The sequence below is a fragment of the Giraffa tippelskirchi genome, chromosome 10 (assembly GCF_054371585.1).
Source record: "Giraffa tippelskirchi isolate mGirTip1 chromosome 10, T2T-mGirTip1v1.2.pri, whole genome shotgun sequence".
NCBI lineage: Eukaryota > Metazoa > Chordata > Mammalia > Artiodactyla > Giraffidae > Giraffa > Giraffa tippelskirchi.
In genome coordinates, this window is record NC_137284.1 from 97,591,128 (window position 1) to 97,606,294 (window position 15,167).

The 15,167-nt window shown below is 37.4% G+C and overlaps 1 protein-coding gene and 1 non-coding gene across 2 annotated transcripts in view; both read right to left on the reverse strand.

Moving 5' to 3' along the window:
* The window catches only part of MET (MET proto-oncogene, receptor tyrosine kinase), a 120,694-nt gene that overhangs the window by 15,710 nt on the left and 89,817 nt on the right, over positions 1 to 15,167 (reverse strand). Inside the window, exons 12-17 of the mRNA XM_081537884.1 lie at positions 12,057 to 12,203; positions 10,671 to 10,827; positions 10,329 to 10,469; positions 6,957 to 7,187; positions 4,946 to 5,026; positions 2,795 to 2,976 (exon numbers count right to left, since the gene is read on the reverse strand). Coding sequence (XP_081394010.1) covers positions 2,795 to 2,976; positions 4,946 to 5,026; positions 6,957 to 7,187; positions 10,329 to 10,469; positions 10,671 to 10,827; positions 12,057 to 12,203 — 939 coding nt within the window. The remainder of the gene's footprint in view (positions 1 to 2,794; positions 2,977 to 4,945; positions 5,027 to 6,956; positions 7,188 to 10,328; positions 10,470 to 10,670; positions 10,828 to 12,056; positions 12,204 to 15,167) is intronic.
* On the reverse strand, positions 14,161 to 14,233 carry TRNAG-UCC (transfer RNA glycine (anticodon UCC)). Its single transcript has one exon. It is a non-coding gene; the product is annotated as a tRNA-Gly (tRNA).

Here is a 15,167-nt window from a genome sequence, read left to right on the forward strand (position 1 = left end):
GAGAATTGGAAACCCATAAACTAATAAGCATTTACTGTTCTAGCTATGGTCTTAGAATTCTGAAATATTGATAAGAATTACCTTATCAATTTCTTATCAACAGCAAAGAATTACTTATTTCAAATAATAACTTGTTTCCTGTTGATAATCATCATTTACTTAGTATCTGTTATTTGCAAAATACCATGTTAGAGGTTTTTTTATAAATTTTGGCTAATCGTTATACCCTCACTTCTGTCCATTTTCCAAATGGGGAACTGAGTTGTTTTAAAATGTGGAGTTTATTTATTATTCAGGTATGGTACAGCCAGCAGATGGGAACAAATGCCATCCAAAAGACTGTTACAATTCCCAAGAGGAAGAGGCATGCAAGGCCGCACAGGGAAGCACCAGGGCTGGTTAGGAGGCAGAGGCAACAAGGGGAAAACATAAGCAAGAGTCTTTATGGTGATTTCTGTGGGAAGGAATGGGCAAGGCAGAGGAAGCAGTGTAGAATCGGCTGGTTTGAATAATTTCAGTGGGCTCTGGGGTGTAAGGACTGTCCCTAGAAGTCTGGTACCTGGTCTTGAAGTGATGAGGGCAGGTAGATGGTGGCCCAGGGTGCTGACACCCTTTAAAGGAGGTGGTTGGGGTATGGGCTCTGGAGTGGTTGGTTTAGTGATGAAAGGCATGTTCTCTGAAGGTGAGCTGTTTAATACCTCTGGGAATTTGCCAGTCCTGTGGGAAGTGGGGAAAGCAGTCCTTCCAGGGTCGGCAGGTCTCCAGAAATACATGGTTAATACAAGAAACTTTGAGAGAAATAAATCACTCTAAACCTCTCAGATGGTAAGTTGTGGAGTAAGGATTTTAGCCTATATCTGTTAAGACTCCAAAGCTTATGCTGTAGTGAAATCAATCATATTAGAGGCCCTCCTACTGGTACTGAAGCAACAGTGGCCTGAACCCACACAGCAAACAGGAGATCTCATTCTCCATCTGTTTAACACACAAACTTGGATGAACAGCATAATGGCTTTAGTAACTATAAGAACCATATCTGAAGTCACCCAGATGTCACTGCGGTGCCTGGTCATCAGGAACAGGATAACTCTTCTTCAGCAGCCACAGTGGAGTTTGTGAGCTAAAGAGGCAGCCAGTGGGGACCCTGCAAGGAGGGCTACAGCCCCCCTTAATGCACTCAGCATGTAGAGAGACCATTTCCTGTGTTTTCAGCCTCTCTTTAAGATATATCTGTTAGTGGTTGTAATAAGTACAGACTCCTTGGACTATAAAGGCAATGGTACTTTGTAAGGTAAATTCACCTTATTTGCAAAAATTCAGAGCTAGAGAGTATTCTCTTTTGACTGAATGCAAAATATTTCTTTACTATCCTAGAGCTCATTTCTCTAAGAATCTGATCCCATGTTTATGAAATTTTTTTGATCAAGAGTAAAGCTACTCCATAACTTCTAAAGAGGTTTGTTCACAGAAGCCAAAAAGCAGCCTGGGGCCATCTGTGACTTCAGTTCTGGAGACTTCTTCTTCCCTCCCTGCTCCTGGTCTAGCCATTGCTTGCTCAGCCTTTTTGGAGCTAGCATAAATGTCACTAACAAAACTGTCATTTGGAAACATCTAAGAGTCTCTTTTGTAACCCTGAGCTCATTCATTCAGCAGGTATCTCCTGCAAGTCTATGTAGTTAACTCTATTTTAGGTGTTTGAGCTACAGTAGTGAACAAAATACACACAAAATTATCTACCCTCATGTGCTTGTACTCTAATAAGATGTGTGTGTGTGTGTGAGTGTATACACACATATATACATATACACAGCTATCATTTATTTATTACCTAGTAGAGTACTGTTCAATAGAAATATGTGACAAGCCAGATATGTAATTAAAATTTTTCTAGTAGTCACATTGAAGAATTAAAAAGAAACAAGCAAAAACTATTTTCACAGTATGTTTTTCAACCCACATATCCAAAATAATATCATATTAACATGTAATCAGTATAAACAATTACTGATGAGATATTTTACCTTCTTTTTTAATACTAAATATTGAAAACCTGGGATGTAGTCTACACTTACAGCAAATCTCAATTTACACTAGTCACATTTCACGTGTGGCTTATGGCTACAGTTTTGGACAATTCAGGCCTAGTGTATCATATGAGGGTGTGATGGATAAAAACAAAGCAGGGAAGAGGAGAAAGAAAGAAGGCATGAGAGTGTAGTGGTCAGCTGCAATTTTAGATAAGTCAGGGAAGCTTTATTTTAAAGATGACATTAGAGCAGAAGCTGAAGTTAATAACCAAGTGAGATATGTGGATATTTTGGAGAAGAGTAGTCTAGGTGGAGAGACTAGGAAGTGCAAAGGCCCTGAGGTGGAAGAGTGGGCGGCAACTTTGAAGAACAGTGAGATTCATTCATAATTACTTCCTTCTAAGGTTAAAACTCCCTTTGGGCTGAGGCTCATTCTAGCTCTACATCTCCTGTGCAGTGCTTTTTCTGGTGTATCGTAGGCATTGAAAGATGTGTACCTGTCTGGGGGATGGCAAAGCAAGGCTGCCTGTGGGGCAGGTAAGAATCATTGTCCCCAGAAACCCTTCTACGTATCACTATCTTCCCACTAGGACAGAGGATTTTGAGAAACCAGAGAACTGAATGGGCCTCTGTCCATTTGAATGGTGTCAACATTTCACATGGGTTTCTTTGGCTAAAAATTTTAAAAAGGTTCAAAATAGCACATTTTGGAAGGCTGGCTGGCTTACAGCTAGTTCACGAGTTAGTAAGCTTGGCAATATACTTACATGAGTCTCATTTCTAATGAAATTTCGAAGATCCCCGTGTTTCATGTATGGTAGGACCACCAGTGGGGACCCCTCACTTCGAAGGCAGATTCCCAAAAGCGAGAGAACATTGGGATGACTAAAATCTTTCATGATGATTCCCTCAGTCAGAAATTGGGAAACTTCTCCTATGTCAGTGATTCCTGAGAAAGCCAGCAGTGGAGACATTAACTTCATTCATCAGGTTCAGGGAGAGACAGCACAGAATATAAAAACATTGGACTACATCTTGCCCTGACGCCTCATCCTCAGAGTGTTTTTTTACAATACAACTGAGTGAATGATGTCACCTGTGCTGCACTTTTGAGTCACCACCTGCCCTTGTTTTTGAAAGAGTCTAGCAATCAGTTTGTCTCATGCAGGACCATAGTTTGTCTCACACAGAAAAAGGAGAGGGAAGCAGGTCAGTCCATTTCTGTAGTGACTGTCTAGGGCAGGGGTTGGCAAACTTTTCTGTAAAGGACAAGATAGTAAATATTTTTGGCTTTGTAAGCCACATGGTCTCTATCGCAAATACACAACTCTTGCCATTGCAGTGCAAAAGCAGCCGCTAGTGGCTGAGTCTTGATAAACTGTTTACAAAGACAGGCAGCAGGCCATAGTTTTCCAGTCCCTGGACTAGGAGGATTTGAAGACCAAACCTTGCCTACGCTATCTAAGTAGACTCTTTTGTTATAATAGTTTCCAAATAGAGAGCCCAAGGGCCTGGTATTAGTCAGCACTAATGAAGAGTTAACAACCTTTAATTTATTAATCTGATTAGTATCTGTGTCAGTGATGATACTCTTTTACAAATGCAGTGCATTCCAACACCTAGACGTCCATCTGGACCAAATAGAGATCAACATACACCAGGGACAGAGAAAGATTTCTTGGCATTAGGTCTTCTTACTACCACTGGCAGTAGTGCTCTTTACTGAGGCAAATTTATTGACAATTATACTTAATCCATCACAGTTTGTAGTTAGATTTCATATAAATTGTTGCTTTAATTATCTTGTGGTTAGACTTCCAACAAAATGAACCATACAGAACACTGCTCAGCATGAAGATTTATGTTCAAAAAGGCTGAAATATTTCTGTTGATAACATTTCTTGTAGGAAAACCTTTCACACATGCATTGAAAACATTAATTCCAATATAAATTTGTAATGCATCTTGTTAACATTTTTTTAGGCTGCTTCAAACTATGAGCAGAAACTTAGAAATGATGGTAGAAAAGGCAAGCACATTGCCTTGACATGTGAGACCTGTCAGCAAAGGTGAAGCCAGGCAAATTCTACTATGAGTACGGTGGGTTGTACAAGATAGTAATTCATGCTATAATTATGGCTCTGGGTCATTAATAAAGTCTTGTTTATGTTTGGAAGCATTCCATATTTCTTCTCTATTTTTTTAAACAGGAAAAAAATTGAAAAAAAGTTTAATAACATGTATACATGGGAAAGACCCAGGAAAACTGAGTAACTCTAGCATTCCCTGCTTCTTAAAAAGAGTATGCATTCCATTTTAAGCAGATTTTTCTCAATAGTAAATAATACTAAAAATACATATATTCTAGTATTAAAAGGGGGTAAGTATTGCTTGCTAAGGAAGTTCATTTAATTAATGGATTATCTCATCCATCAAAAATGTGGATAAATGAGGTATTACTACATTTATAATTTTTCAATTTTCTGCTGTTTTCTCTTGTTTGACTTATTTCATTTTTTTATCTTTTTGATGGAAGTTGTGGTTAAAGAAATAATTATAGTAATGCCTCTGGGTACAGTGAGTCATTACTACTGTATGAGCCAAAATGCTTCCAATAGTTTCCATAAATGTCACTTGCAAAACAAATATTGTAAGCCAAACATATTTAAAATGATACTTAGGCTCATCCAAGAATTTCATTTCTCTTTCATTCTTACTTATGAGACCTCTGAGGGATAATTTCTAAGGAAATATTTTAATAAGAATTTCGATCAAACAACATTTCAGGATTAGATCCATTGTTCCAGCAGTCACTGATTTTTCCACAAGGGAAAGTGTAAATCAACATTTTATTATGAACTGTTTATTAGTCTGCAACCACAGAAGTGTACTCCACTGTTAAATAAAACACAACTTACTATTCAAGGATTTCACAGCACAGTGAATTTTCTTATCATCGTTGTCCAACAAAGTTCCATGATATACACATCCAAAATGTCCTATGTGGTAGAGGGAACTTGGTTAGTGCTGCATTAGTTTTATTTGTTTAATATTGTTTATTAAGCTCTTCATGATCTTTTCTTTTTTGTTTCCTACATGGCAAAAAAGTGCATTGTTTCTTATGCTTTTGATTAACAGTACTACTACTTGTGTGTGTTTGTAAAATATGTAGATGTAATATATTTTACCCAAAGATAAAAGCAATATGATTATTTAATACATGGTAAAATATTTAGGTGATGTAATTGTTATTACATGTTAAGATAATAAAGTATTCAATAACAGTGGAACCAGTGAAAATAGGACCAACATCTGTCTCATATAAGGAACATTATTATTAAGGATCAAAAAATATCTTTTAAATATGAAAATAAAGTTTATTCACATGAAGAACTACAATAAAATAAGCTCTCTATATTCCAATAAACCAAAATGAAATACAAATGTCACCATTAGAAATAAGATGAGCATTATAGAATAAGGATTTCCCCTATTAGTCACTGGTTAATATGCAATCAAGGCTGGCAGAAACTGAAATACAATGGCCTGAATGAAGCAAATTCACTCTGAGTCATTTCATCCAGTTCTCTCTGGTTTTAGCCACATCACTTTCCCAATGGTAGCCTTTCATCCAGTGGCAGTAATTTTCCCCAGAGGTGCCAAATGTCTGATAGCTGTGTAAGTCATTAATTAATTCATCCAGCTGGCTAAGACTCCTCGAGTGCCTAGCATGTGAGTGTTGGGCATTAGTCTACCCTCTTGTAATGCAAAGATGAATAAAAAAAACCTACACTCTTGAGGGCTCACATTCTCTTGGGGAAAGCATATAAATAAACAGTAGTTAGTATTCACAGAATCATTCATATTACTACTTTATAAGAGAGATAACTGCCATTTTAGCACCTTTCATGATAAAAATACAAAATACTAATTTCAGAATATGCAGAATTAGAACATAATTAGTTTCGTCACACACTCTAAAACTGGTAGTTACTGGGATTTATAGACTGGTAAAAGAACTATGTATTACTCTGATATGAAAGATGTCTGTTAACAGTGAGGCTGCTATTTGTGAAGGGGAGCATGCTAAGGACTAAAATCTGGAGTATATGACGGAGGAATGTGTTGATGCTATCACAGGAAAATGGGAAGGCCTAGTGAACACATAAGGCGAACTGTCCCTTCAGTCTCCTCTGCATCATGCTGGCTGATGTCTGTGCTATCTCTTGCAGCACATACTGAATAAAAGGATCAGAGGCCATTCGGTGTTAAAGGTAAAAGCTTTTTAGAAAAAAAAGGGAACGGGAGTTCATTTCCTGGCTTCTGGTTGGTTTCGTTTCCTGCTCAATATTTCCTCCAGTACTGTATATGCTAGCTGTTATTGCTGCTCTGGCTGGCTTAATACAAATATTCATTCCTCTTTGTATAAAGAAATTGGAGTGCATTGTAGAGATGATGTATACTGCTTCAGATCAAGGGAAGGCTATAAATTCCCTGTCTTCTGATGCTGTCCAGCAGTGTACAAACTGCTATAAGCCAGGACTTCATAGAGCTGGTCAATATTCTCAGGGTAAAGAAAGACTGGAAGGAGATATGAGTAAAAATATTAGAATTTAATAGAATGATTTTTAGACAGAAGTAAAAGGCACTTTCAAGAAATTATAGTTGTCATTATGAAAAAGGTGAGGAAGGAATGTTATTCATTAGTAAGATGTCTGGGAGATTATCAAGTTGTCTCCATGCACGGGGACAAATCCCCATGGATGCGATTTGCAGGGTTGTATTTCTGCAGAACAGAAATCAAGTGCACTTGTTATCACTGCTCTGTCAGTTGCTTTCACCATTGTCTAATTCCTAATCTGCAAAGGCAGAAGATAAAATGCTTACTGGAAAATTGTGTTTAACAAAAAGCTGAGTGGAAATACTTACCTCTTCCTATGACTTCATTGAAATGTACAATCAGACTGCTTGGCCCAATTACTACGTGCTGAACTGCCTGGACAAGCTCTGGATTTAGAGCACTGAGGTCGATGTGGACGGTATTTTGCAGTAATGGACTGGATATATCAGAGTCCCCACTAGTTAAGATGGGGGATAGATCTGTCAGAGGATACTGCACTTGTCTGCATGACCCATTCTGAGATGAGTTAGGAAACTGGTCTGCAAGATTAAGCAAAATTATTAGAAACAGTAGCAAAACCTCAATTAGTGGGGACTGCAACAGGAAGAGCAAACTGAATTAATAACAAAATCAAATTTTAAATTTAAACATAAAGAAATAATTACTGTACCACTAAATGAGGTTAGGAAAAACCTTTACAAAGGAATTGACCTAATAAAATAGTAAATTGGGAAAAGATATGGATATGTGTGTATGTGTTTGTAAAAAAACATTTATTGATTTTCTTACATTAAGGAGTAACTTTGAAAGTTTGTTTTTTCCCCTTCATTTCCTTAGATATTTCTCTTTTATATAGCAAAAGTCAAGCTTGAGGTTTGTTTTTTAACATACTATACTCGTAAGAATGAAGAGTGGCAAAAGTACTCAAGCAACTGCCTTGTTCCACAAAAATTCAACTGAACTATAAGAAAAGGAAAAAAGAAGCCTTTTGAGAGCCTACTGTTTATCAATGGAATTAATTAGTATTGCTCAAAATGTATGTGGATTCTTGGTCAAATAAAAATATGTATAATGAAATATTATATACCTTTCACTCCCCCCCCCCCCCCCACACATACAAACGACTAAAAATATGTTATGGTTAAACTTTTAGAAATGAAAACTTTCCACATTCGTGGTAAGTTTTCCATCCTGTGGTGGTGGCAGCAGATCTAGTATTATCATTGTTTAGAGGGAGCAGCTAAGGACTGGGTTAGTGCGCCACCCTCACTGCTTAGTTGAGGGCACTTAGAAAGGGATCAGATCAGCATTCCTTGTAAGTTGATCTTTATAACGAGTCTCAGGCAAGGTTCCCTTTCGCTAGATAGGAAATTGTGGGGCTGAGAGCACATTTCTTCATGTCAAATAGGGCAAAGAAGGCATCAGTCGCTTTGCCCTTTCCAATGGGAATCCATACATGTCAAGGGGAGGGTGTTATATTGGAAGCAACTGACTTGAAGATAAACTAGGTTGAGTATTGAAATGTATTAGTCTATAATACACAGAGAAGGGAGGCCTATGTAGGGGGAGGGTCCTCATTAGCACCAAAAGAAAATATTGTTGGCTTGCAAATGATCAGGAAAATCAGAACTTAAGAGAGTGGAATAAAAAGAAAGTTGATGGTACCTCTGATTATTCCTAAACCCACTTAAACATGTTTAGTGTTTGCCACATTGGACAGTTTGGTTACTACATCAATTTGGGATCACCTGTAGTTATGAAAATTGAAGGTTATAGTAATCATTAGCTAGAAATGAGACAGATGCATTCTACATCCTTCTTTTAAGGAGGTAGAACATTAGGGGAGTGCTTGAGATGTTGGATGGGTGAGGGATGGAAGGAGCCTAGCTGGGTGTCTGTTGCTTTAATCCCAGAGTCAGGGTTTCCAAACCTTTCCTAGGGGATGGAAATGCAGATGAGCCAGATGATGGAAACTATAAACTCAGTTCCTCTGCCTTCACTTCTCAAACTTTTGCACCTAAAGATTAGGGTTCTAAATTCTCAGAGGTGCAGAGATGGAGGGAAATCCTTGATGAGACACAAGAAAAAGTTCTCTGGCACAGAAATTGTACTGACCTTCCCATTAAGTTCAAACATGTGCACAAACTATCAGTGTGATTCTGGTTTGACACACAGTGTATTCTAAGTCTGCAGAAAAGACTCATAAGGAGGCTGTCCCCACCACACACATGCACAGAGAAGCTCTCTAAGAGCCTCTTTATTAGGTACTGGCTGTGCATTTCCTCATTCTTCTCTGGGTAACCTTCTTTTGCCTATTTTACTTTTCCATGTCTCCAAGGAGTAGGTTCACTGTAGGAAAGAGGATGAAACTCAAGTTCCTTAGCAATGATGACAGAGGTCTGGTGAGCAATGAGGCTGAAGGAAGATTAAGTATGCTTCTTCAAAAAAGTCACTTGTGAATTTTAAAGATCTCAAACTAGAGCCATTAAATGTGAATAAAAAATAATAAATAGGTCTAAATTTCAAAACTATAAACTGGATTTGATTTTCCCATGTTGTTAAGGGCTTGGATTCTTAAAGGTGAATGGACTCATGTGGGAAAAGACAACATTAATGGCTTCTGTAGAACTAACATAAACTTAAAAAAGTAAGAGGCAATAAGTGTTGAAAAAATTAAAATGTTAAGTGCCTCACTGCTCCTGTACTTGTTTTGATGAGCAACTTCTAAGTTCTGCAGTATCCTCAACGATCTGTGACTCATTTCATTTGTCCAGTGGTAAATATTCAACCAGGAAAACGCTTGTACTTGACTCACGTCCTGTAACTTCTAAAGATAATGGAGCAGATACAATACAGACATTCTGCTTTTACCAGGCGAGTTTAAATGAAACAATGTGAAATACTGTGGTTAATCTGACAATTATTAGGCCTAACGTTAACTCTCCTTTTTAAACAGCATAACTGAAGGTTCCTGGTGGCTCAGATGGTGAAGAATTCCCCTGCAATGCAGGAGACCTGGGTTTGATCCCTGGGAAGATCCCTGGAGAAGGAAATGGCAACCCACTCCAGTATTCTTGCCTGAGAAATCCCATGGACAGAGGAGTCTGGCGGGCTATGGTTCATAGGGTCAACAAAGGGTTGGACATGACAGAGCAACTAAGCACACACTGGTTAAGACTTAAAATATATTCAAGTCCTGGGATGTGGTGGATAAAAGACTGGGTGCTAACAGTTCATTGAGACTCTTTCAAAGGAGTGCTAAAGGTATAATTTAAATGTTTGAGAATCCACAGGTAAAAAAAAATATAGCAGTACCAACTTCTGTTTCAATAAATATGTCTTGCATCTTAACTCTTCCTGGGTTGTTAAAGAGAGCTTCACAGTTTCTTAGCATTGCACTCAGATGATAAACAGCTCACCTTTGCTCAAATGATTTTTAAAATGAACCTTTTTGTGAGAATAGAGCTTAAAGCTTCTAAAAATCTCAGATATGAGTTCATTTAAAAATAAGAGTCATGTAACTTTGTGTCAAATTAAATACTTCTTTGGCCAAAGAAGAGGTGACTACTTCTTTTATATTTTTATAAAAATATAAAGGCAAAACCAAAAATAAACAACGCTGCCACAACCCACTGAGGTGTATGTATAGGTATTTTTCAGAAAAACAAACTGAAGTATACCTTCTGGAAAAGTAGCTCGGTAGTCTACAGATTCATTGGAAACCATTTCTGTAGTTGGGCTTACACTTCGGGCACTGACAAGCCTATCCAAATGTGGAGTGTGTACTCTTGCATCATAGCGAACTAATTCACTGCCCAGATCTTAAAAGAGAGAGAAAGACCTCGTTAAAGACTTGGCTATCATGGGTCCGAGTAGACTTTGACCTGGTGACCAGAACTCATGGCTTTTATGGATTGCATAAGACCACACATATGAATCTATGATAATTTTAAACTGTAATGATTGTATTGTTAAGGCAACTCCTTTAAAACAGACAATAACAACAACAAAAAAATATGCACCTTTAATTTGCTTCCTTTTTTTCAGCCACAGGAAAAGCCAGAGTAACAGTAAGAGTATTATTGATATTGAGACAACACCAACAATCAATCCTGTGAAATTCTGATCTGGTTGAACTATCACTTTTCCAAGAACAGTTGAAGAAATTGCTTGTTTCCACTACAAATGACAAATAAAAGTCAGAAATTAACCATGATATGTACAAAATACACTACACACTTGAATCATAATCTCTCTAGGCTCAAAATAATACCTGGTTATTACTGTTCTAGAAGTGGAATAATTGCCTCCAGAGTATTAAGACATTCTTCAATTCTTGTTCAGTGTTCAAATAATTAGGGGCTACTAATCACTGAAATACTTACATGATGCCTAGCTGTCTGTGCTTATAACTAGGTACTAGGAATAAAAAGATAAAAATTAGTCTCTGACCTCGAGGAACTAAAGTGTAAAAGGGACACAAACACAAAAGTTAATGATTTAAAAAAATAAAATAAATGGTTATAGTTCACTATGATATCTACTGTTGAAGCATGAACATATTGTAAGAAGTGGAGACAACAGAACATTAACTCTGTCCTAGAGGATAGGGTAGAGGGCACAGGAGACTCCCCATAAGAAATGAATAATTGTTATTATTATGGGATAATAAAATCTCAGAATATTTTTATTTGCTTTGTTTTGATACATAGAAGAAGTTTTTGATGCTCCTTCCAGCTCTAACATGGTATGATTTTTAGGATTTATGGTGCATTTGAACTCCAAACTCTGATCTCATGATTTAGCTTTTGATTTTTAAATTTTTCATATGTTCCCATTTCATAAGTTTTTGAAAACTTCAGGAACCCTTTAAAAATCACATATTTTTGGATAAACAAAATGTGGTATATCTACACAGTGGAATATTACTCAGCCTTTTAAAGGAATGAAGATAGCTGTTTACATGAAAAAGGTTACTATAAAATAGTTTGTTACTTCACTTCATCCAGTGCTTACACATTATTTTATTTATGGGACTATGCATTTGAGATCACTGTGGCTGGCAGTACTGTGTTGGCTCTGGCCTCCTAGGGTGGTGAGAGGTGGGAAAAGACACCACTGAATGTGTCCTTATCCCTCCTGAGGATTACAGCAAATTTTAGCAAGAGTGTGGCATGATGGAGAAGAGTGTAGCCAGCAAGGACTTTTGAGACCTACCCTTTGAAGCTTGGGAAGGAGACAGTGCAACAAAAACATCACCATTTCTAAAATAACAACTAAGAATCAAGCTAAACTGATGAGCTAAAGCCTACACACAAATGAGCTTTAATGATTTATTTTAAGCCTGCAAGTGACATAATTACACTGGCATCTTTATTTACATCATGAGAGGAAAGCAGGAATCCCACCTCTATATTTAGTTCACTGTTCAATTTCAGCAGGTCATTGGGGACCGTACATAAAACAGCTTCAGAATGTGAGTGTATATTTTCACAGCTCTTATTTCCTATTTTTAACACTTCCCCTTTAACTGCTTCAGGGTCAATATCATTTCCCTGGAAGGAAAAAAAAAAGGAGCTTGTTAACACTTCACAAGTTTGAAGGAATGTAAACAATTATGAAGGAATATAAATATACTGCAAACAGAGGCCATGTTGTTTATCAAGGCACATGATTATCTGACACTCATTTTCATGGGGGTTTGGATGGTTGAAACAGAAAGTGACCATGTTAGGGTACTAATTAGTCAGGAATCATAGGATTTAGCTTTCCCATCAAATTGGATTTTAGAGAAAAGGAGAGATTCTTGACTACACCCTTACGTCAAATGATGTCTTTTTCATAATCAACTTATTAATGTTTTCAGGGGGTACTGATGGTTGGCAAAAGGGAAATAATTTAGAGATTCAGTTTGAGCTGCCTAATGCAGAGACATTTAGCTCTGGCTTCACTTTTAGAATCACACTGAAGGCTTTATATAAAATACTGACGCCCAGGTCCCATCTCCAGAGATTTTGATGTATGGATCTAAAAGTCAATGTATTTCTTTGGTGTTTGAGTTGGGCAGTTTCTTTTCATCCTTCTTGCACAGTTGAATCCTATATAAAAACGAATCCATTTTTAAAGACATCCCTGTAAGATGCCATAAGACCCTCATTATGATGAGAGCATGATTATATTATTTTGAACAATTATATAATTACATGAGGACTTTAAAAACATCATTCAATTTGACATATTTAGTTAAATGAAGTCACCATTAGGCATTTAAAATATCACTCTTTTGTTTAAGAAACCAATAATTACCCTTGGGAAAGAAATGAAAACAGAGGTACAATTTCTCATATGAAGACTTAATGAGTATGGTTACAGTATTTATTAAAAAGCTATTAGTCTGAGGAGAAAGATATCAAAACATAATTGTATTTTTCTGAGGGACAAAGAGCAGCCAGTAACAACTATAGCACTGCTACCTTGTTTTCCACTTTATTTTACATGATCTTTAATACGTGACAAACTAGTCTTACATTGCCTCATATAGATCTCAATAGATTGCTAGGTAAGATATTATCCTGGGAAAAGAAGTTAGAAGAAAATACTTCTTTCTAACATGAATTTGGAGTTTAAAAAGATGGATACAGACAAAATCTATCCTTATGATACTTCTAGAGGCAGTACGTGTACTCCATTGAACTAGGTCAGCCACACAGGGCAAGTCAATGCAGAAGCACATAAATCTAACAGGTCACCTTGAGGCTTCAAATGACAACCTGTTGGTTAGGACTGAGGAGGGGTAAGGCCCTGGACCACATATTGGAGGGAATTCAGGAAATGACAAAGGAAAGAGATTAAAGAGCTGGAGGGCTTGATTTATGAGGGAATGACTAAACCGTGTCTTGCCAGCTTAGATAATGATGAAGGCTGGGGGAAGGGATGAACATACTGCATCTACATTTCCAGTATTCCTTCTTTTAGGCTCAGGGTTGCCTAGGATGTTACATAAAAGCATCTCCAAAACAAAAACAGACGACAAAGCTGAACAACAAAACTCTTCTTCATTTGTGCCTACTAAGAAATGCACGATGATTAGTGACTTATGTTAGGAATTTATATCAGCTTTGTATATATAGTGATTATTTTAAAAGTCTACAATCCAAGATATCAAAAATGTGATACTGGAAGTCCACTACTATATAACAGAGAGGACTGAATCAGGAGAAAAAAAAGAAGGTATAGGCTAGTTTTTGTCATTTAAAATAAACATAGCTTTATCAAGCTGTGGAAAAAAATGTATATGTTTAGACATTTTATTTACTTTTTATTATTTAATATTAACTATTATTAAATAGTATAATATAAATAGTAGAACAAAATTGGATTAGTTGACCTTTCAGTCATTATATATAAGGTTTTTTTGTTTTTATTTATTTGGCTGCGCCCAGTCTTAGCTCTGGCATGCGACATCTTTAGTTGTGGCATTCAAACTCTTATGTGGTAGCACGTGGGATCTAGTTCCCTGATCAGGGATTGAACCTAGGCCTTCTGCATTGGAAATGCAAAGTCTTAGCCACTGGACCACCAGGGAAGTCCAATAGATTTTTAAATAAAGCAATATAAAAGGAGATTTCTGGTCTTCAATCCCTTACATACATAGAGCAATCTAGAGTTGTAATTATCTCATTTTATCCTGTAAAGACACTTCTCTGAGGTAGGGATTATTGTCATTACTGTTTTACACGTTGAGAACTAAGGTTTAAGAAGAGACTTGGTCTTGAAGCAAATCAATTCCATTTGATACAAAATTAGGCTTCCCCAGTGGCCCTGTGGTAAAGAATCTGCCTGCCCTGCAGGGTTTGCAGGAGACGCGGGTTTGATCCCTGGGTCAGGAAGATCCCCTGGATCAGGAAATGGCAACCCATTCCAGTATTCTTGCCTGGAGAATCCCGTGGACAGAGGAGCCTGGTGGGCTACAGTCCATAGAGTCACAAAGAGTCAGACACGACTGAAGTGACTTGGCATGCGTGCACTACTTACCGTCTACTACTGTATGACAAAATGCTAGTTACTGAGAATATAATGATGAGTAAGAGTTGCTTTTTCTCACTGCAATGTTAAAATAAATACATCTCTAAAGTGAAAAAACTATTACTCCCAATGCGTCATATTAGTATGCCTCTTGCTCTTTCCTCTGCAACTCTGGCCAGGTATGATATTTTTCTACCTAGGACTCAGGCCTGGGAACCCGTGTCTGAGCTGGTTACAGAACAAAACAGATAGGAGTAGAAGCAGGATTTGAAAAATAGTATCATTACACAAGGGATCTTACAAATTTTCACGTGTCCAGGTAGCCACAATGTTGAGTCTGGGCAAGCCAGCTAAGGCCATGTAGGGGGATGGCAGTAGGACTCAGCCATGATTCAGGGAGGCTGGCAGCAGAAAAATCAGTGAGATGGTGGTGGAGGGACATTTACACTTTACCAAGAGAATATGAGCCTCCGCAGCTTGGGAACTAGGGCAAA